General features: G+C 39.5%; 1 protein-coding gene across 6 annotated transcripts in view; it reads right to left on the bottom strand.

The window, feature by feature from the left end:
- elmo1 (engulfment and cell motility 1 (ced-12 homolog, C. elegans)) overlaps positions 1 to 22,723 on the bottom strand; it is a 92,083-nt gene that overhangs the window by 6,947 nt on the left and 62,413 nt on the right. For all 6 annotated transcript variants that reach the window (XM_020707074.3, XM_078954975.1, XM_078954974.1 and 3 more), the window contains 4 exons: positions 17,932 to 18,068; positions 4,606 to 4,769; positions 1,404 to 1,516; positions 346 to 453 (listed from right to left, as the gene is read on the bottom strand). In XM_020707074.3, the coding sequence (XP_020562733.1) occupies positions 346 to 453; positions 1,404 to 1,516; positions 4,606 to 4,769; positions 17,932 to 18,068 (522 nt within the window). The remainder of the gene's footprint in view (positions 1 to 345; positions 454 to 1,403; positions 1,517 to 4,605; positions 4,770 to 17,931; positions 18,069 to 22,723) is intronic.

Genomic DNA, 22,723 nt, shown 5'->3' with positions numbered 1-22,723 from the left:
GTTAAAGTGCCTAGGATAGCACAAGGGTTACTCAAATCAACCTATACAACCTATATAATATCAAATCATTTCAAAAGGAAATAAACTTAATTTTATTAATCTTGGTAAACAAAACATTTGGATTGAGAAACGGTAGTTTTATTTCACCAAAAACAACATAGTACCATCACAGTGGACAACACACACATGTGATAGCAGCAAAAACTGATCAATCCATCATTACAGTCCAATGTGTGGAAACACTGAATTTTGCAAGGACGTGTCCATACAGTGTGCTGGAATGTTCTAATAATGATATTTTAAAATATCTTATAATTTTGCAAAGATTTCAAGTGGGGCACTCACATTTGTCCTGTAAAGAGTCGTGGGGCACCTCTCCCTGGGGACTCTCTTCCAGATCCCCGTAGTGCAGGACTTTATGATTCGGGGACAGACGACAGTACCAGAACTTATCTAAAGAAAATAAAAAAATAAAAAAGACAAGAGTGACATGAGCAGCAGCTTCCAAAAAGCATCATATGGACCCAGATTCGAATTAGTCATCATCAAGAAAGGGAGTTTAGCCGGAAGTGAAAGTGTTGTCTGGAGTCACAACTAAGAGCCAAAAAAAACTGAGTTCTGATATCAAAACTGACATCCAATGACGATCAAATGGTTAACACATTTCATCTATGAGTGTTAATTTTTAGATCAGAAGCTGCACAACATTTGAAACCTTTTTGTTAGAGATCATCCAAGTAAATTTAAAACAAACACAAAAGCGAACATGGCTTAGATCTGGGGTGCCCACACTTTTTTGGCATGTGAGCTACTTTTGAGACGACGATGTCTTAAAGATCTACCTATATATATGCATGTATGTATGTATGCATGCATGTATCCATGCATATATATATATATATGCATGCATACATATATATATATATATATATATATATATATATATATATATATATATATATATATATATATATATATATATATATTCATTTCTAACATTGCTGAGGATGACAAATGTACAGCCAATAATCTCAAGGACGTTGACAGGGTTTGTTTGTTTACTTGCTCCATCTTGGTTAAAACCAGAACTGAGAATCACTGTAAAATATTTTGGACTAATATGTAATATTAGCTAGTTTAAAACCTCCTGAGAGCTGTTTTTTGGGTAGTGAGCAGGTATAGGGATTTTGCTTTATATGCTTTATAGTATTCAAAGAATACTAAGCACACATTTGCATTTCTGTGTATTACTTATATCCTTGTGATTTAGGAGCAGATGAAAAAATGCCATTTGACAGCAAACAATGAAAAGGGAATAAAGAAATAAGAGGAACTGGAAATGTCTTGAATATAGAGCCAGAGCCCCATGCCTATTAGTGCTAAGTGTGTGAACATTCTTCCACCTTGTCTTCTGCGGCTGCTGATTTTCCTGAAGCAGGTTCCATCACACAACCTGTTGAGTCTCTGCTGTTTGATCAGCTCCATGATCTCTGGCTGGATCTTCTCTCTCAGCTCCCTGAAGATAATCAAACACATAGACCAGGTCAGAACTCCTGTTAACCAATTCCAGTAATAGATCATAAACAAGAACCAGCACCCCACAGGGTCATAGGAGAATGCAGACCAAATAAGGGGTTTTCGTGACTCAGCCGTGGTAGTCCCCTTTTTAGAAGAAAACACAACATTCTCCTGCTCAGAAATAAGAGATTTATCATCTTGGAGGCTGATCAGAGAAATGTTATCCAGCTTTTTACATCTGATATTATTCATAAGGCTATGGTTAGGATTAATTATTCATCCCACAGCCTGAGCAGCGCTATACTACTGATAAAACAGGATCATCTTAAAGTGGATTAAAAATCAGATTACAAATTTTAGAAATAGACTATGTCAGAGGTGGCCAACCCTGGTCCTCAAGAGCCTCAACCCTGCCAGTTTTCCATCTCTCCCTGGACTGCTTGATGCTGATAACCTAAATCAGGTGTGTTCAGTCTATCAGGATGTGAAATCACTTGAGTCAGCTAATCAACAGCAAGTTGGTGAGGGAAAGCTGGAAAACAGGCAGGATTGTGTCTCTTGAGGACCAGGGTTAGCCACCCCTGGACTATGTAAATAAGACTAGAAAAAAGCAGAAAGAAATATTGAAGTTTTGAAAACTTGAAATCAAAGTTAAGCTAAAATAAATACAACACATTTTTTAAAATTGTACATTTAAAGAACTATAATTTCAATTCTTCTCTAAGAGTTCTGGTACATCGCCTGTCCTTAATGTGGACATCCCTGAGGTTTCGTCTTTTTTTCCGGATTCTGTTTGGTTTTTAGGAGTTTTTTCTTACCGTGAAGGAGGGTCTAATGGCAGAGATGCCAGTTTAGTTTAGTCTGTTTAGTTAGTTCAGTTTAGAATTTTCCCATTGAATTCTATGTATTCATGATCCTTATGATTTTATGTTCACTTTACAATTACCGGTTTGTAGACCATCGAGACGACTGTTGTTGTGAATTTGGGCTATAGAAATAAAATTGAATTGAATTGAATTCAATTTGCGAAAATACTAAAAACATAATATTAAAAAATACTATAAACCCCAAATTGTTACTACATGAAAAAATACATACCGTAAATTCCAGACTACAAAGCGCACCCGATTACTAGCCGCACCCACCCATTTTCACGTGTTTAACTACTTTTATACATACACAAGCCGCGTCGGAGTACAAGCCGCATGTATTAGGCAACATTGTCATCCTGACAGATCATGTCCTGACTCACAGAGCAAGTGTGATTCATTAGCACACAGTGGGTGGAGTCAGTTTTTTCTCAGGCTCATGTATTTGAGTATATCTACATCTGCCAAACAGTATGCAGCTCTATTCTGTTCACAAGTTCCTCAGTTATGGTTTTTTTTATTATTATTTTTTTTTTTTACTTATTGACAATCTAGGTATCATACATAAAATTACAAACAGTAACCATATAATCAACATTACATCCCTCAGTTATGATGAGGAAATTTACATCCGCGATCCCCCATTTCCCATGAGTCTTAGGGGCTAAAGGCGGGGCCAACACCCGGCTCGCCATTCTGTTGTACGTGTTTAAGAATGAGCAAGTATCAGCAGTGCATGGAGGGGTGAACGGGTAAAGCTCTCCTTCCGCTTGTGTCGCGGCAGCGTTATGGGAGTAACAGGGCTGGTTAAAAAACACGCTAGTAAAATAAAGCAGCGACGACTGAAAAGCGCGCGCCTCAGCGCGATACGCGTGCCTCCTCGCGGCGCGTGGGTCAGAAGTTTCCTTCCACAACAAACACTTGCTCCGCGGACGCCTCGAGTAAGCCCTGGCTGCAGCCTGCAGAATGACTCGACGCCTCCGCGCTCCCGCGTGCTCCTTGTCTCCCCTTCTATCTACTCCGACAGCTCTGGCCAGGGCGGCTTCAAGGAGGAGCGCTTCGTCCCCATTGCGCCGGTGAACGGAGCAAATCGTGTCTGTGCAGAGCAATCGGACTTAATACTGTACGTTTTGTGTATGAGGGGCGGATGCGTTGTTACGTGTGGGAGCCTTCAGACTGCCATCGGCCCCGCAGCTAACACGACACGCAGTCTCCAGCTCACACGGAGGCTGTGAGCGTTTCAATGCAAAACTCCGCTCAGTCCTTAGAAACCGTTAAAACGATCACGTCAATTTGTGTTTCCAGTCGTGTCCCGACAAAATAAAGGCTGATGTTATTCCCACATATTTACGTGCAGCCAGCCGAGTCACTATGACTCAGAGGTAAATTCACTCCGGAGCATGCGCTGTTCTCTCCGTAACGCAGCTGACCGGTTTTTCCAAACCCGTTGGTGATGGTGGATTTTTTCACGCTGCTTTTAACGATTGCTTTTAACTTGAAAGCTTCATCATATTGTAGCGGCGATCTCGTGCACGTTGGGTCTAATGGCACCAAAGGATTCTGGGATGCGGCTGGGCATGCGTGTTTCGTTTTGTTGAACCATGACTGAAGTGTCTAAGACCTGAATACAAGTCCATGCTGTTTGGCTGCTTAGAGGTGTGTTGAAAAATAAATGACTTGTGTTTGGTGTTAAAGAATTCAAACCATTCACTGTGTCCGAAAATACGTAGACGGCGGCCGCCAATTAAATCCATAAATTAGCCGCATCACTGAATAAGCCGCACGGCTGTAAGCGCAGGAAAAAAGTAGCGGCTTATAGTCCGGAAATTACGGTATTTTTAACAGCTGCTGTTTTGTATTTTCAAGGTCAACCAATAGTTTAGGTTCTCTCATTCTTTGCTTTTAGTCCTTTATTTACAATTTTAATTCAAACTTTTTGTGTATTTGAGTTGAGCCTAATTTTACATTTACAGTTACTGGGTATTATTGACATCAGGGGACAGAGGTTATGGTGACATCATTTGCTATGTTTCATAAAAGTGTCTGATGTATCACCAATCAATCAATCAATCAATCAATCAATCAATCAATCAATCAATCAATCAATCAATCAATCAATCAATCAATCAATCAATCAATCAATCAATCAATCAATCAATCAATCAATCAATCAACCAATCAATCCATCTATCCATATTTAGAAGCTTTTTCAACTCACAAGATGGGCCGAGACTGGAAGTCTTCCTGATTCATCCTCTCAGACTGGCGTATTTTCAAGATTTCAGTGTAGCTCAGGTTCTGCAGGCGACTCTTGAACTGATCCAGAGAATTAGGCTTGAGAGAGAGCGCTCGCATGATTTGCTCCCTCACCACCTGCATTACCTGAAATAAAGAGGCAGCGGGATTAGTTCAGAACGGATGCAGAAAACATCAGATGGAACATCTTTTCGAGGTTCCAAAGAAAACTTTATCTCCCGTTAGCTCTGTAGATGGAGGCCTGTGAAATATGTAGAATGACAGGACAGGACACATTTTGCTATTTAATTATGCTCAACTGAAGTCAGAAGTAATGAGACTGAAGACCAGACCAGGCCAATTAGGATGAACATACATGTCTGTTATTGGTTGGTTTTGTTGCACATTTGTAACGCTGAGCTAAAAGTGGAAAATGCAAAATAAAGGATGGGATTAACCTGCCTTTGAGAAAACGTTTCCAAAAACAAAAATGTGAAGAAGCGCAATATTAACCAGTTTTATGACGATCACAAATGCAAACAGATGAATATTTGCTACTACCACCAACACATTGTAAAAAGCGCAGATGGAATTTTGCCAGTAAACATTTCATATTTTTATTTGCAACTTTAAAGGTATAATTTTTAAAATAGTTTTTTATTTTAGGATACTTTTATTTCAAAAGTGTGACTTTAGGTGACGTTTTAATGGCACAAATATTGCTTCATAAGAGGGAAAATCCCAATGTCAGCAAAACTGAATTATCCTACGAGCCATCGTTCAGATATAAGATAAGGCAAGACTCACCGATCACTGCCTCTGCCTTTCAGCTGGTTCTCAAGCAAAAGAGCCATTTGTACCAAAAGTGCCCCACAATCCATCATGGACAATAAATCTTTGGTAAATCCAACAAATTAGGATTCTATTCTTTCTGACCGGTCAACATTCCATGAGGATGCTAATGACATCACTTAGCAGCTGTCAATCAAATGCACACCCACAACTTGGACTTATTTGGGGAAATATAGAGATTATCTGGAGGAGACACATCACAAGCTGTAATTAAAGAAAAATTACTAAAACCAAGTAAAAAGTCCATCTTGCATAGTAAGAATAGGGAGATCATTACTGAAGTACATAAAACATACAGGTGGGCTGGGCAGTAAATCGATTTTTCCCCCCAGCTTCCTGCTCTCATTGGCCTCCGTTATTCAGATTAGGGTCAGACGTTAAATTAGCAACTGGCAAAAAGAAAGTTGTTCGCAAAAAAGGAACAGTTTCTTCAGTTATGGAACTAGTTTGACTTTATGACATCGTGAAACACACCGCATAATGCAAAATCTGTTTGAAAGCTGTTTGTACCAAAAGTAAAAGAAATTGGTTTCAGGATACCAAACAGATGCACTCTGTCGAATAGAGAAAGTGCTGCTTTCTATGAGATGCTCAAGCCAGCGATGGCTCACAAAACACCCCTGCCTCGTTGTTTGAAAAGAATTTTTACAACTTTTATTTAGTTGTACTTTGAATTCAGGCCAACTCCCAAAGGAGATGTTAAAATAAAAGAGTTTTTGTTAATGATATTCTGTCATTTGTAATTTTTCAGAAATTGAAGGGAGGTAGAAAAAGATTTTATTTTAAGGCCATTTCACCCGCCTCCAAAATGGCAAAAAGAAGGTTAGAGTGTGCAGAAAAACCTCCAGCATCCTTTTTTTAGAGGGTATCAGTGTTATGGGAAAGTTAGGGGATTGGCGATGGAATTCTTATGCATTGGCCATCCATAGGCCCACTATCCAGATTATCACCCCCCAATTTCACACCCATGATGCATTTATTTTAGACTTGGCTTTATAAATAAGAGAGGGCTCTGAGTTGCAGAAGCCCCGACGTTACAAACGCTCTCTGGTCTGGGTTAAATGTTGAAAATAAATTACATTCCCTAACGGTGCCCAAAATTGGGCTTTATCTTACCTTTGACCTGGTTACGGTTAGGATAAAATGGCAAGTTTCTAAAGTATAGTGGCTCAGACTGCACTTACATTGGTTTTAAAATCCTATTTTAAGAACACATCATCTGCAGTAAACCTTGAATCCATTGAGCGTTTCAATCATTACAGCTAGACGCTCTCGCCTTAGGGCGGACCCCGCCAAGCCGGACCATTTCTTGGAGTGTGTCCTATGATTAAAGATAAAATACACTGTGTACATGTTTTAGTGAGACCTTTGGCCTCTAGTCAGGCTATTCTGTGAGGTAGTTTGCTTTGTATATCTGTAGCTCCTCCACAGTTAAGGCCGTGTCACACAGCAACTACATACATTTTGCGTAAATTACACGGATAAATATTGATCATAAGTGAATGCACATGGATAAAGTGAGAAAAGTTGTGTTTCTTTATGTGAAATTTTCATAGACGTATTATGAATGAACCACATTAAACCATGGAAGAAGTACAACTGAACCATGCAAAGAACACAAATCAACGTAGAACATGAACCGTGAACGATTATTGCGCTTTTTATATGCAATTCATTAGTGATTCATGTGTTAATGTATTATGTGCGTCGTATGCGTGATAAAATACATATAGTTATACAACTATGGTCTATGCGTGAAAAGTCTCTTAGACATACATGGAACGGTCGTAGAAAGCCACAAATTTGCGTATGCATCTTGTAAAAATCACCCACAATTGTGTAATGTGTGAATAGAAACTAAATACATGTGAACTGTGTAATTCTCAAGCGACCAAAAATGTTGAACAGTTCAAAACCGACTTTACGTTTTGAGACCCTCAGCAGACATCTGCGCACATCAACAAATGACGAACGCAAGAAACGCTTCTGAATTACGTAAATCACACGTGAATCACGAAAGACCGAAGTTTCATATATGGAAAATGCGCAAAATGTACGTAGTGGCTGTGTGACACGGCCTTTACAGTTGGTCAAATTACGTTTGCTTTAACACATTACCAAATTAATGTCAATAATCATTTTAACCCACTTTTTGTATTTTTTGTTTTAAACCTTTAAATTTAATGGCAAGGTCTTTCCATTCCAGTATTCAGAAGCAGTGATGAGCATCCCGGCGCAGACCGGATCTTTCTAGATCATTACTGTTCAGCAGGATTGTTCTCTGCTTGCAGCACATTAATAACTGCGATCTAAAGTCGGCGCCATCGCAAGCTTGTGATTATAAAATAGGAAGCAACATCTTTAATCTAAAGAACCAGTTTTGTGAAATAATGACAGTTTGATTTAACAAATCCATAAATCCAATTAGGCTCCAGCATTGCACTTGTGGAAAACTGAATCGATCCGCGATCAGACTTTTTAACTTTTAAGTATTAAACCATGACAGCAGTTTGTTTTAATAATAGGGTACTCTGGGAAAAGAAGCATTTGCCAAAGAACAATCATGGTTTTAATGAAAGAGCTTTTATTTTTGATGTTGCTCAGGATGGCTTTAGCTTTGACTTGAGTTGGCTCATCCGTGCTCCAGTTCCTGACCGTTTACCTCGCCTTTGCTCCTGCTCCTACACCTGGCTGTGTTTCCTGTCTCCGGCTCGACTCGCGCCTTTGACTGTCCCCACAACCACGGCTGGATGAAGCTCGTCTGCTGGACTTTTATATATGTAGTTATAGATTTAGATAAGTTAATTCTTCTCTAAGAGTTCTGGTAAATCGCCTGTCCGTCCTGGGGGAGGATCCCTCCTTCATGTGGGCACCCCTGAGGCTTCTTCGTTTTTTCCGGAATCCGGTTTTTTTGGGAGTTTTTCCTTACCGCGAAGGGGGGTCTAAGGGCAGGGATGCCAGTATAGCTTAGTCAGTTTGTTAGTTCATTTTAGTATTTTTCTATTGAACTCTTTGTATTCGTGATCCTTTTGATTTCATGTTTTACTTCGAAGCCCATCGAGACGACTGTTGTTGTGATTTTGGGCTATACAAATAAAATTGAATTGAATTGAATTGAAAAATGTAGATTCCAGTCTGGTAGAAAATGCTTCACTTTTATTTCTAACACAATAAAGATGACATCTAACACATATTTAATAATTCAATTTTTCATTTAGTACATCATGAACTGACTACAGTTACATGTAAACGAAAATAGAACCCTTGATTCTACAATTAAAAGTGATTGGTCTGAATTATCATTTCTATGGCAACCACTCCCGCCAATCAGGGGTGAGCTTGTTGGACGTCCACACCCCTATAAACGAAATCTGTCAATCGAACGTTTCGAACGCTCAATCACTTACTTTTACTGAGAGACATTTTGAGCAAATTGATGTTTAAACACAATTTTGCAATCAATTAAATTTGAATTTATTACTTACATTTTGCAGTCAACAGTGCAATTAATTACAATTAATCGCAAAAACTCCTTCAATGAACCAGCACTAGTTAATTTGGTAATCATAATTTATACAAGCTTGCCACAAAGAAATCTCCTATTGTCGACCGCCCCACCACTGCACTACCAATTTTGATTGGAAGATTGCAGGTTCGATCCACGCCTTGTCTTGAAGTTTCCTTGGGAAAGACACCGAACCCCACCTTGCCTCTGGTGTAAGGTTGGCGCCACAGCGCAGCCGCCACCAGTGATTCAATATGTGTGAATGGGTGACTGGGTTTGTGACTGTAAGGCGCTTTGGGCCTTTGAGGAAGGAAGAAAGCGCTATACAAATAGATGCCATTTACCATTTAGTTGAATTTAATTATAAAAAAAAGTGCACAGATTTAGATTAGAATGGATATATTCTAAATTTTAGCTGAATTACGACTCCTAAATAAAGCTGCTTTTAGTGTTGGCAGCTGTTAATTTGAATTTTTGGATTTATAACATCAGATAAAAGTGTGTATTTATCAATTGTGTGCGTCAACAAAAATCATTTTGGTCTCTACAAAAGTTAGTTGCACTAATCTTTGCCAGCAATGCCAACTGTGCCATTTGTGCTCTCCTTGAACCCTGCAGGCTGTGTGACAACATGTCTGAGGAAACACAACAAATCTCTACCTGTCAGACTCACTTTGGCACTATGAAAATGCAGAGCATCAAATGCTGCAGATTGAATTGACTACATTTAAATTACATTTATAGCACAGATTAGTGGACAAATGTACTAATATGCATATCTCTGTACCAAATTATTGCATATCATGATTATTTAGCTAATTTAGTCTTCAGATCTGACATAAAGCTGCCCTGAGGCAGTAGCTCTGCCTCACTGAAGAGGGCACACAAGGGCTCACGGTTGTTCGTTATTGATGGTTGCTAATAAAGTTAAAGTTGATGTCTGTCATTTTGTGCTTTGCTCTGACTGACCGAAAAATGGCTAAATAAATATGAACATTTTACAAAGACTGTTTATAAATCTACTGTGATCTGATAATGTAAATGTTGATGGTTTATAATTTAAAAAAAAGAAAGAAAATACTTTTTTTTCTTCACAGAAATTGCTCAAATGCAATGCATAGTGGTTTATATTCGCCAGTCTAGTGAGCATCGATGATGCACACTAGTTTTTCACAGAGACTGAACTGGATTTACAATCGGATTTATCCCAATGGGAGATTCCCACGCACCATTCAGTCTTTAATAATATCAATACAAATACGTGGGTTTTTTTTCCTGCGGGACGGGGGAAGACACAAAATCAATCCGTCTCTATCATTCTGCGGGAATAAATTCTCAGATTTTTGCGGGACGGGGCGGGAGTGTAACACATACGTTGCGGGAGTGGGCGGTAACGGTCAGAAATTCGGCGGGCGCGGGATGAAGAAAACATTCCCGCGCAGGGCTCTACTTTGTAGTTCTTCCTTCCAATAATACGACTGCAGCATGAAAACGGTTATAAAGAAAATGGGACACCTTCTTCCTCTAGCCTAATGTGCATCATGATGCAGACAGAGGATGTGAGCAAATAAATAATTGATTCAAGCCATTATAAAACAAAACCGGGTAACTATGGCTTATTAATGATGAGGACTTTGGAAGCTATCAAGCACACATGCATATATGCATAGAACCACTGGACCACAAGCAGCTTCTTTATTTGGATGTGCCGACTGAGGCACACGCTGTTCTATGGACTACAGCGAACGACAAAATGATTTTACCCTCTGATGAAAACACATAAAGGCTGAAATAATAAGCAGGGAGATAACTAAATGTTGGGTGCACAACCCTTCAGCCGAGAACATTTAATTCCTTAAATCTATTTTTAAAGATTAGAAGGTTAGATTGGACTTTCTGATAAATAAATAAAAGGAGAAGCTTATTTGTGAATTCCTATGCCTATTTTTTAACAATATGCTTATAGCTGAAACAGCTTTGCTCTGTCAGTCTGCCACTAATGACTCATGATATCTCTACTCTTATTAGTGAGCTTAGTACTGACGTTCTCCACTTGAGTGGCCAGCAAAGATAGAGATCAGACATCTTTGTCTTAGGCTGGAAGAAATAAATACTTTGGCATTAAAGATCTAAGAAAAGAACCAAAAAAATTATAGTCTGGCATAAAAACCAGCTGAGCATTTATATATCATATTTTTTACATAATTGCTTACAAACAGGTCTAACACTTTTGCAGTCATGCCCAAGAAGAATAAAAACACATGAACAGGCAATAATTTAAAACTAAATATTCAAAACTCTTTAAAGGGCTTCTATCATGCAAAATCAACTTTTTGAGCTTTAAAGTGTACTACAATGTTCATTCATCACGAAAAACAACCCCAAAGTGGTATTTTTATCTATTCATGCATTTCTGACTATTCCTGTAAAAACCTGTTCTCTGAACATCAGCACCTCCCAACCCACGACCCACGAAAACAAGTGGGTCCTCACATTGTGATGTCACAAAGTGAGGAACAGCCCCTTCCAGGAAGAGTCTGTGGTGCCAGAACCACCACCAAGCTAATCCACTTTCGCTAGCGGTGATCAGCAAAGACGCTTTTACTTTTATATATACAATCTGCAAATCCATCTTTGTAAAAGTTGCAAATGTTGCTTGTTTTCGTGAAACAAAGACACGCTGCCGAGGCAGACTCTAGGCTGATGTCATGAAATGGGCGGTACCCACATGGAGCGAAAGGCGGAGCCTCAGAGATCAAGGCGTCTTACTTCTGGGTTGGAAAAAGAGCTGCGAAAATAATTCATATTTTTTATTTTTAAAAATGGTTCTTTAGTGTGCTCGAGGCAATACAATATCAGATATAGATATAGTTTACTCTGAAATCCTTAAGAAATGCCTGATATAGGCCCTGAGTCAGCTAGACAGAAATATATAGACTGTCTGAGTGCAACAATGGAGTTAGAGATCAACTCAAATGGAAATGCTGTTTTTGGTGTTTTTAACATATGGCATTTTTCTAATGGTGGAGAACATGCATTTCAAAAGTTAAACCAATAATTGCATTTCTGAGAATTTCTTTATTCAAATTGCTGTCAATCTGGAGCAGATAAAAAACAGATTGAAATAGATTGTACTTCCGTAGAAAATACGCTGAGCGAGCCACAAGCTCCCTGCTGCGCTCCATTCTGATGCATCCAACTCGTAGAAGACTAGATCCATGTACGTCTTCGTTTTCCTCATTAGAGCTGAGGGGCTGTAAGCTAGCACGAGAGTGAAGAGGAGCTCGCAGCAACGAGAAAGGAAAGGGGACGGGGTTGCTCATCATCAATGGTCACCTACAACTCAGAGATGAATTTCTACTGTTGCTCTGCAGAGACTATGTCCAAGAAAACAACAAAGGGTTTTGCTTTTTGTTTTTTGGTTTAAAAAGACCCCTGGTAATACTTTTAAAATAGATCAAAAGATGATGTGGGTTTTAATAATGCAAGAATGGTTTGAATGAAGGGTAAGGAAAAGGTTAAAAAGAAAAGGCATAGGAGGAAGGTTTTGAAAGGATGAAAATCAGGACAGGAGCTCTCCTCTTCAAAAGACAGCAAGTCTTGGTTGCACGATGGAAAGGCAGATGGGGGATGTGCAATGTCCCTGTCGGAACTAGTTTCATGCAAAACAGGACAGCAGCAGTCAAGCCACCATATGGATGCATGGGAAGTGATTTCCCTAGACATTTCCAGCTGATGCTCTCAAATCCAGACATGGCAGCCGCCCAAAACCTTTGATGCTCATGCTCGCATTATTGTTGTCACATTAGTGCCTGCTCAACCCACCAGCAGCACTCTTAACCATCAAATATGCATGCACAAAACCCTTTGAGAAGAGCTGACATAAAGTCTTCGTGTTGAAGAGAACAGTCAGAAATTATTTACAGCATTTAACAAGCAATCATTTGTAATTATTTAACAATCCCAAAAATAGTAGCTCAAACTACATCTCAGCAGCTTTAACCACTATCTCATATCTTCTAGAATTTGGACTATGACAATCCCTTTAATAAAAATTCCCAAACATCGATGATAAATCAGAGTATGGCTCATTTCTGCTGAGTTCCGACCAAGGTTCCGACTATTCATGGCTGTTTTATTAAGTATTATAGAGTGCCTACTAATAATAATGGATATTAAAACTATTGCAAAAAGTAACTTGCAAAATCCAACTTGGCAACTAAAAACTGTCAGTATTTTATAAAATGCCCCAAATCATTGTTTTTTTTCAACTTCTTTTCTACAAGAAAAAGTACAATTTAAGTTTGAATACTTTCATTCATAAAACAATTTCAAACAATTTTTTTACGCATAAGTTATTTATAACTGTGGATGTTGAAGCTCATTTGCTGTATTTGTCCACAATTGTTTCCTAAAGCAGACTTAGATAAACTAGAGTCCAACTAAGATTTTGCTACAATTATAAGCAAACAATTTTTTAATCTCACATCACAAAAATGTATTTATAAGGCTTATAAACATGGCATTGTTGGGTTTTTTTGATAAATATTTTGTCTAGATTGCTGAAATCTTAAACTGGATATATGACAGCAAAGACTTGTAATGGTAATTTTATTTTGTCTGTATGGCCTGTATTGTTCGATCTATTTATACTGTATCTTCTATAATATATAATTAGATCTTAGACATCGCTCAAAAAGGCCTGAAACTGAGATCTAGATAACAAGTCACATTTGTGCACACATTTCCCAACTGTTTAAAGAAATGTAAATCAAGACTTTAAAGCGTAAGGCTACGTACACATTGGGCATTTGACACACGTTGAAGAACGCACTAAAAGCACATTCTTGAAAGCGAGTATAGCCTTTGGTATTCACAATGTACAAGCAGGTAGGGGCTTCTTCTTCTCTTTCTACTTTTTACTACAACATGCTGACCAACTACAGTTGGAAGAGGCTTGGTGAGAAATGGTAAAGCGGTGCCAATCTCTTGAATCTTGGTCCAGACCTCGTCTTTCACAGTTTTTATTCTGATATAAGAAAGACTTGGTGTCCTATCATTCCACCCAGACACAAACCGCATTTATTCATTTCTCCTCTATGAACAATTTTCAAACAGTGAGCACTTCTCTGAATAAATAGGGACGCCATCCATACGCGGCTACTAGATTTAAGTCTCTGATTGGTCAAAGTTCGACCTAGTTTAACTTCCAAGCCGCGTTCAACGGCCACCACGCCTTTTGCACGTAGAGCCCAAAAACTAGACACTTAAAGAGTTACCCGCGAACAGTTTCGGAAAACGTGCATTTACATCGACTTTTTAATAAAAGTGCTGCTTTTATTTTATTTATTTTTTAAAAAGTACTGTCCCTCTTTCCCACTCCCCTCCGGATGAGTGCTTTCAGATTCCAGTTGGCTCGTCTGTGCTCCTGTACCTGACCGTGTACCTTGTCTCTGGCTTGCCTCTACCACTGCTCCTACACTTGACTGTGGATCCTGCCTCTGGCTCGTCTCGCGCCCCCAGTCGTACCCCCACCCATCTGAATGAAGCTCATCTGCTGGACTATTTAAATATGTAGTCGTAGAGTTAGATAAGCTAATTCTTCTCCAAGAGTTCTGGTACACCGCCTGTCCCTCCTGGGGGAGAATCCCTCCTTCACGTGGACACCTCTGAGGTTTCTTCTTTATCTCCGGATTCCGTTTTTTTTTTTTTTTTTTAAGGAGTTTTTCCTTACCGTGAAGGAGGGTCTAAGGACAGGGATGCCCAGTTTAGTTTACTCTGTTTAGTCAGTTCAGTTTAGAATTTTCCTATTGAATTCTATGTATTCATGATTCTCATGATTTTATGTTTACTGCACAATTACCGGTGTGAAGCCCTTTGAGATGACTGTTGTTGTGATTTTGGGCTATACAAATAAAATTGAATTGAATTGAATAGAAAGTGAATACAGTTTAGTGAAACATGAAATCGGGGAATGTTCATGTTTCTCTTAGTCCAGCTGTTCAATCTAGAGCTAGGCCCTCAAATATTCTGTTGAAACCCTGTGGCTAAAACCCAATCTGATGGTGTAAGGAACAGCAGTAGTAGTATTAGTGGTATTAAACTCCTCTGGTGATAAAGAATGGGTGTTGGTAGTGTGGAGTAATCTCATTCACAATAACAAAACCCAACCCCCCATCACACATACAGAGGAGTACATCCATTGCTTGGTGCAGGACAGCATATTGTTGTGTTAATGGTGGGGACGGAGTGGAATTATAATCCAGCACCTGATATTTGGACGATAAAAGAAGACTAATCTGGCTGGAAATCTAACCTGCTTACGCCTCGCTGAGTCAACACGGCCCCATCTGTCCCTCCTCCCTGCTCTTCCCCATCTTTTCCCTCGCCCCATGCCCTTTCTTCCACCCATCCTCCTTCGCAACCAGGCAATGACAAAAAAAAAAAGAATAGACGTTCTTCCTTTTCTAGCACCTCCTAGTCTCCGTCCTCTGGTTTTCAGTACTTACATGTCAGCTCCATAGCTCAGAGTGCGTCTCTCCACAGTCCTCCTGGACGGTCTCTTTTAGCTATTAGTGGGGAGCAGGGATGGCGAGAGCAGACGGCTCATCAGTTCAGCTGGCTGTGGCGGTTAGCTTTAGCTGTGATAAACGAAAGCTCGCCTGTCGGATCGTCTCTTGAACCGCCTATTTCTTTTGCTTCGTCTCACTGTTTTAGGGTATTTTTTTTTAAACCTGCAGCGTTCCTGCTTCCCTCTCGGAATTTTTTTTTTGGTTTTCTTTTCAATATTTCTCTAAAAAACTTGATCCATCTGCAACCTACTGTAATTTTCTGTCTACCTCCGTATTCCTCTCTCCCTCTGTGACTGTAAGAGCATCAGTCAGGCTGCTCTGCTTCACTTATGTTGATCTCCGGGCTTAGGCACTGATTGGACCCACACGACAATCACAAGCACCAATAGGGATGCAACGATTGAATCACATGATAAATGTGTGTGAGTGTGTGTTGGGGAGAAAAAGAGGCTTAGATGTAGGAGGAAGGGCAGAGGAAGATGGGGATGGTGAGTGGCTGCAAGCCGCTACACTGCTGAGAGATTCCCCCCCCCCCTCTCTCGCTGTCAGAAAGTGGGGGGGGGGGGGGGGGGACACAGGTTTAGGCATGTCAGGCAGCCCGGCAGACGCCTCTGAGCACCAACGCATGTAAGCATGTGGAAAGAGGGGCTTCATCTCATTGAAACAGTGGAAGAGTGGTGCAGCACCGGGGATGTAATTGAAACAAGGGTTGCTATGGAAACAGGGAATTTGGCTTATGACAATCAAAGCTAAGCCTCAGGAGGATCGGACTCGCCTTCATGAAACACGGCACGCACACACGCTGCTGGCGTTTTTATTGAGCGCTACATTCACAAAAGCAACACGACAGCTGCCTCTGTCTGAACATCAGAATCTTTGAACAAGGATTCAAGCGCGCATGCGATGTGTCAGCCATGCAAAGCTTGACACTAAGAGTCATCAAGTTGGAAATATCCCCATTCCCCATAAGACCTCAAATGTGTCTGCGCTCCACACATGAATGCTGTCAGCCACAAATATAGACACTGCAGAAGCTGGGGATGCTCTCAGAATCGTCCCTGATCTCTACTATTATCCTCCCACATAAGGATGCTTCTCGTCTGAAGTGGATACTCCCTCTAAATACTAACAAAATGGAATTTGAATAAGCAGCATCCAGTTTTAAATCTCTGTGGAGCTGGACTGTCTACGGATTCAAATGAAACTGAGGTCTCATTTCTTTATAAGTCAAATAACTGACAAACACGTATCAAAGATGTATTCAAGTTCAACAAATTGCAGACAGAGAAAAAATGAGGCACTCTGACAGTTGGATGCATTCATGTCCTCCTCTCCAATTATGTTTTGATGCATTTTCAAAATGTTCCCAGTGATCTTTTAATTACGGTTGTGCTGTTTTAGCCAAAATCAAAAAACCTGAGTCATTTTATAGGACATAGTTTCTGCAGAGCGACAGGATTTCATTAGACATTTGCCTCTGAATTTCAGAAGGGACCATTTCAATCTGCATTTTTCCGTTTGCTCCTGATTAACAACAATATGAATACAGACTTGCAATTTTAAAGGGCCTATATAATGCAAAATCATCTTTTTTGACATTTTAAGTGTATTAAAATGTTAATTCTTTATAAAAACAACAACAACCCCAAAGTAGTATTTTGATCCATTCATGCATTTCTGATTATTCCTGTAAAAACCTGCCCTCTGAGCCCCAGCCCCCCCCCAACCCACAAAAACATGTGGGTTCTCACATTGTGATGTCACAAAGTGAAAACCGCCCCTTCCAGGAAAAGTCTTCACTTCCAGCACCAGACTAACACACACACACACACTTTCTCCACGGAGCTAGCGATGATCGGGAAAAACTCTTTCATTTTATAAACACAATATTCACATCCATCTTTGAAAAAGTTTGGATGTTGTTTGTTTTCGTGAAACCCAGACACGCTGCAGAGGCCGATTCTAGATTGACGTCAGGAAGACGCGTCACGTCAACCCAGCTTTTGCCCTTCACGGGTTGATGACTTGAAACCAAAACAGAGGAGAATCTGATGCTTGTCCTGAACTTTATTATATTTTTTTTTTGCTTGGGGACGGTAATAAAAAGTTCCTTTTCATTTTATTCTGATTTTTATTTTTTCCCTCCTCTGATTAATGCGGGACAGCAAGTCATCAAATTGGGTGACAGAGAGACAGAGTTACTGCTGCAAGCAGCCGTTTTCGGATGCAGCTAAACATAACATACGGTTAAACCAAAGCAGGTTTGTGTAAATTCAACTTTCAGTTCTATTGCTCACAGTTTGTATTTGCTTTGAGCAAAGAGTGAACGGCACCATTTCATTTTAACCTCCACTCTCCAGGACAAAGTGATGCCGCATACCTTGTTAAAATCTTCATTCGTGGCTCTCATCTCTTTCCAGGTCTTGTTGAGCAGCTGGATGCAAATGCAGAAGAATTCCGCAAAGGAGCGGTCATGGGTGAAGAACATGGGATGGAAATCATGGCAGTTTTCGCTCGCTGTGGATGAAAACAACAAAACCCGTTAACCAAATGCCGGCATGAAAGCTGCAGATTCTGAAAGCAAAAGTTTCATTTTGTAAAATTTAAGAGTGACAGAAGATTGTTTGTTTGCGCTTGTTGTAATTTTGTAAATTCAGTTTATTTTTCTCTGTTGCTCATACATTTTTTTTTTGTATGTTTTGCAATAATTGTTGCCGATGTATGACTTTTGATTTCGATTAGGGAAAGTGCAGCAAACAGTTGCCCAACAATCAGAAAAAGAAGCAAAGGGGCTGTGCTTCTGTCAGGCTCCAAAGGGATTATGTTCAAAGTGAATAAAAAAAATAATAAATTCAGCCATTTGCCCATCAAAAATTGTGCCACTCTTCAAAATAATATCAAAATTTTCTTTAATCCTAAAACCATCTGAACAAAAAAAACAACAGTTTTACCAAAGCAGATGAGATACTTTATCCTGATGATAAGAATGGATTCGGTACTGATGCAAACACGCAGAGTGGATACAAAATAGTTTTAGGACCCCTTTGACCAAGATTATGACTGAGTATTAGGACCACCGTAAAAATAAATAAATAATACATTTACGAGAATAAACTCATAGAATTAACAGAAAAAAAGTCAAAACTGTATAAGAATACAGTTGTAAATTTATGAGAAAAAAACGTTTTAAGAATAAAGTCGTAATATGAGAAAATAGGTCAAGAATATAGTCATACAACTATGAAAAATCTTACTAAACTAAATTCGTAAAATTATAAAACAAAAGTCAAAATGTGCGAAATGAATGTCGCAAAATTATTATTTTTTTATTTCTAAATTTTGAGACTAAAGTTCAGAGAGAAGAAAAAAAGTTACAAAAAAATTATGAGAAAAATTACAAGAAAAGGGTTCTATGACTGACTCCACCGGAAGCAATTCCTTTTCTATGGATGACCTGACACTCACTCAGTCCAGGTCTCATATACAGCCAATGATCTGAACCTAACAGGCATCTTAGCAACAATTTGTTGACATTTAATAATCCTTTTTTGTTTATTTAAATACCTTGAATGTAACCAGTAGGTGACTTGTTACACAAATATTGTTTTTCTCCAATGGATGAAAAATGACCATTGAATTTTCAATGCATATTAACTCAACGGCTGTTATGTTTATGGTGACTTTTGAGTAATCACACAGCGGTCATTTTAACTATGAAAAAAGAGACTTGACATGCAAAAAAAATCACTTGTTTATTTTGGGACACCTTTTTAAAATTAAGATATTAATTGCATGTTAGTATTTATGGTATACGAAAACAATGTGTATCTTATTTAGAGGGCGACAGGGTGGGGGTGGATTTGGGGTGGGGGCTTTTATTTTCTTCTTTTCTTTCAGTTTCAACAATCTGAAATGCCACAGCTGAGTCACTCACCACTGCATAAAAGCACTCTCAATCATCCACCTAAGTGGAGATGGAGCGATCAGAGTGGAAAATCTTTCCACTGTGGTTAGACAACTGTTTGGGTGTTACTGGTCCTCAGCAGTCTTTCTTTTCATTTTTAACCAACTTTTTCAGCCTTCTTTTGATAATAATAATAATAATAATAATAATAATAATGGATTCGATTTATCTGCGCTTTTTCTTGGTGGTCAAAGTGCTCAGTCCATTCTTCATTCCCTCCTCATTCATACTTGGTGATGGTAACTACTGCTGCTCTGGGCTTGACAGACAGAGCCGTGGCTGCCAGTTTGCGCCTACAGTCCCTTTGAACATCACTGGGATCATTCATACACATTCACACACCAGTGGAGGCGCACTGGAGGCAGGGAGGGTGAGGTGTCGCCCAAGGACACAGCTGCGGGAAGCGAGGATCGCTCGGTCGTTGGACCACCTGCTCTACCGCCTGTACCACTGCCGTCCCCACATAAGATCAGATCAGATAAGATGATAACTTTAAACTAGAAGACTGCAAAGAAACCTGAGCAAAGAGGTGCAGTCACACTAAAATATAGCTAAAGGTAATGTGATTTATCAGCAAATATTATAAACAAAACTGTTTTCGCCAATTTGCAAATAAATTTGCCATTAAACTAACAATTGAAGTATTTGCTACAACCTGTAGCTTGCAGCATGCCTGAAGAAAAGCATGTGAATATTTTCTCCAGTGTTACCAGGGTCAATGCGACTGTAGACCCATCAGCAACTTGTGCAGCTCCAAAAACATTCCTGTTGATCAAGTTGTGACTCCTATGTGGGGTGATCAGATAGTGGACATAAGCAACAGTGGGTGTGGGGCAAAAGGATAAAGGTTCCAGGTGACAAAAGAGTGACTAAAGAGTGTCAGCAGATGTTGTTAGTTCGGCAGTGCTGCTACCAGGACAACTGTCTTGATGAAGACCAAAAAGGAGGTTCTTGGATATTATCGAGGAGGACATGAAAGTGGTTGGTGCGTGAGAACTAGATCAAGAGGAGACGGATAAATAAAAGCTGAAAATTCACTGAGGTGACCCCTAAAGGGGGCAGCCTAAAGGTAAAGTAGAACAAAGTTACATGTAGCAGTAGCTGCGTGTCCATTCCACATACGCGCAAACCTTTATCCAAATTTGAGAAGGGTCTAAAAAACACAATTACACTGTTTCCATTAAATTATAATTTTGCAAATAAACACAAACCAACTCACGCGGTAAGTCATTCAGAAACATGGCAAAGGATGTGAACAATACTTTGCTTTACAGCAGACACATTCTAATTTCTACCACGACACTAGCGCTCATCATCATCTATCAAAGGAGGCGTCGGCGTCTTATTTAAGCCATTGAGCGACAATATCCGTACACGTGGGAGCGGCTACGGATGAAGCCATTTTGGATAATCATGGTTGGTGATTTTACAGAGGAGCTGCATGAATTTTGCATGAAGTGTTGGATCAGTTTCTACCAACAAGTGCATTGCCATCACTTTGTGAATTTCACTATCTAATTCATTTAATTTGAAAAAAGTTGATATGCCTCAAAAATCTCTTCCTCCAACCGCAAAAACCTTTTTTTTTGAAAAATGCGAGTTTTTTCGTAATTGTCGTGTGACCATCAGATGAATTTATTATCGCAAATCCAATTTGCGCAATTTCATAGTCAATGGAAACGCAGCTTCTGATATAAGCATGAGCTAAATGAAGGAATTTAAAATGAAACAGAAATGATCAGATAAAATGATTGAAACAAGTCTTGCAAGCAGGTGAGTGTGAAGCTATATTTACATTGGGCATGTAATGCGAGTTCAAGAGCACGTTAGCATGCTCTTGAACGTGTGTCACACGCCTGGTGTTTATCATATGGGGTTCATACTTCCTCTTGTTCTTTTGCTACTGTTCACTAGCGCATGTCTGCCACAACTTGGTGTGAAATGTTGCAAATCTCTGTAATCTTGCTTCAGGCTTTTTCTTCACGGCACCTCCGTGAATTAAAAGGGACGTCATTCATATGTCCGTTCCAAATCAGAGTCCCTGATTAGTCAACGTTAAACCTGGTTTAACTTTCAACGAGCGTTAGATGGCAGCACGCTTTTGTAAGTAAAGCTCTGAATGATGTGCGTAGCTACGCGTGAACCTCAAGAGTTTTGAAGACGGAAGCCCAAAACACACACGTTTACCTACATTTCGGTGGAAGTGGTCACTTAAATATGTGTTGCCGAGGGGGGTGTAAAGGAAGCTTAAAAGTCTGAATGATTATGTTCCAGTGGATTTCACTGATTTTCAACAAAAGTCCATATTTAGTACTTACAGATCTGAACACACTGAAGCACATCTAAACAGCCTCAGATTGCTATTCGCACATAGTTAAACATATCTGATTTGAGAATTTGACACCACAGGCCTTTGCAAACAATCTTTTGTATGTAAAAATATCAGTTCCCTGATGCAAGAGAGCATGTTTGATGCCATACTTTGGACCCCAACTGTCTAATATTATTCTGGTGAGAGGTGTCAGCTTCATACTAGGAGTTTGTGGGGGTTTCAACACAGTCTGACCACAAGAGAGCCGACAACACCTGTGTATGAAGGTAAAAACGCCACTTACAGCCCTCATACTGGTGACAAATAGATCCTGGGTTACCAAGGAAACAAACGTGACAGCTCATGTGCATTAACATCTCTGGATTTCTAAATATCGCCCACCCAGATGTGATGTCAGCACTTCAGACAGAGCTGACAGAGATGATTTGCTGGTCAGGCTTAATGCCAAATATAACTATGGTACACTCTCTTACTGCCCAAAATAGCTTGCAGAATAACTTCACTGACAGTTGTGCAGGTCTTTTCATGCAACACTCATGCAGTTTTAGATGTTCTAGTAAAGGTTTTGAAGACAATAATGTCAAGATAGGTGCTCTATAAATAAATTTGAATTGTTTTCTGAATTTGTGTTAATGTGCTTTATGATATGAAGGAGGCCAGAGCTTTAATCCTGAGGGAAGCATTTGGATAACAGCTAGAGGGACTTGCTGCATCCAAATCAACCCCTGACATAAACACAGGCTTTCAAACAAATAGATAATAAGGACTCAAAAAGCCCAGTAAGTGTTTCTATGAGCCCACAAGAGGTCAGGACAGATTAGAAATGTTTCAATAACACAAATGAGAGAATTTTTCTAAAAACAAAACAGCTTATGG

This window comes from Oryzias latipes, chromosome 11, assembly GCF_053564925.1.
Source record: "Oryzias latipes strain Hd-rR chromosome 11, Olatipes_Hd-rR_3.1".
NCBI classification, from domain to species: Eukaryota; Metazoa; Chordata; class Actinopteri; order Beloniformes; family Adrianichthyidae; genus Oryzias; species Oryzias latipes.
This window is presented reverse-complemented; position numbering and strand designations above follow the sequence as displayed.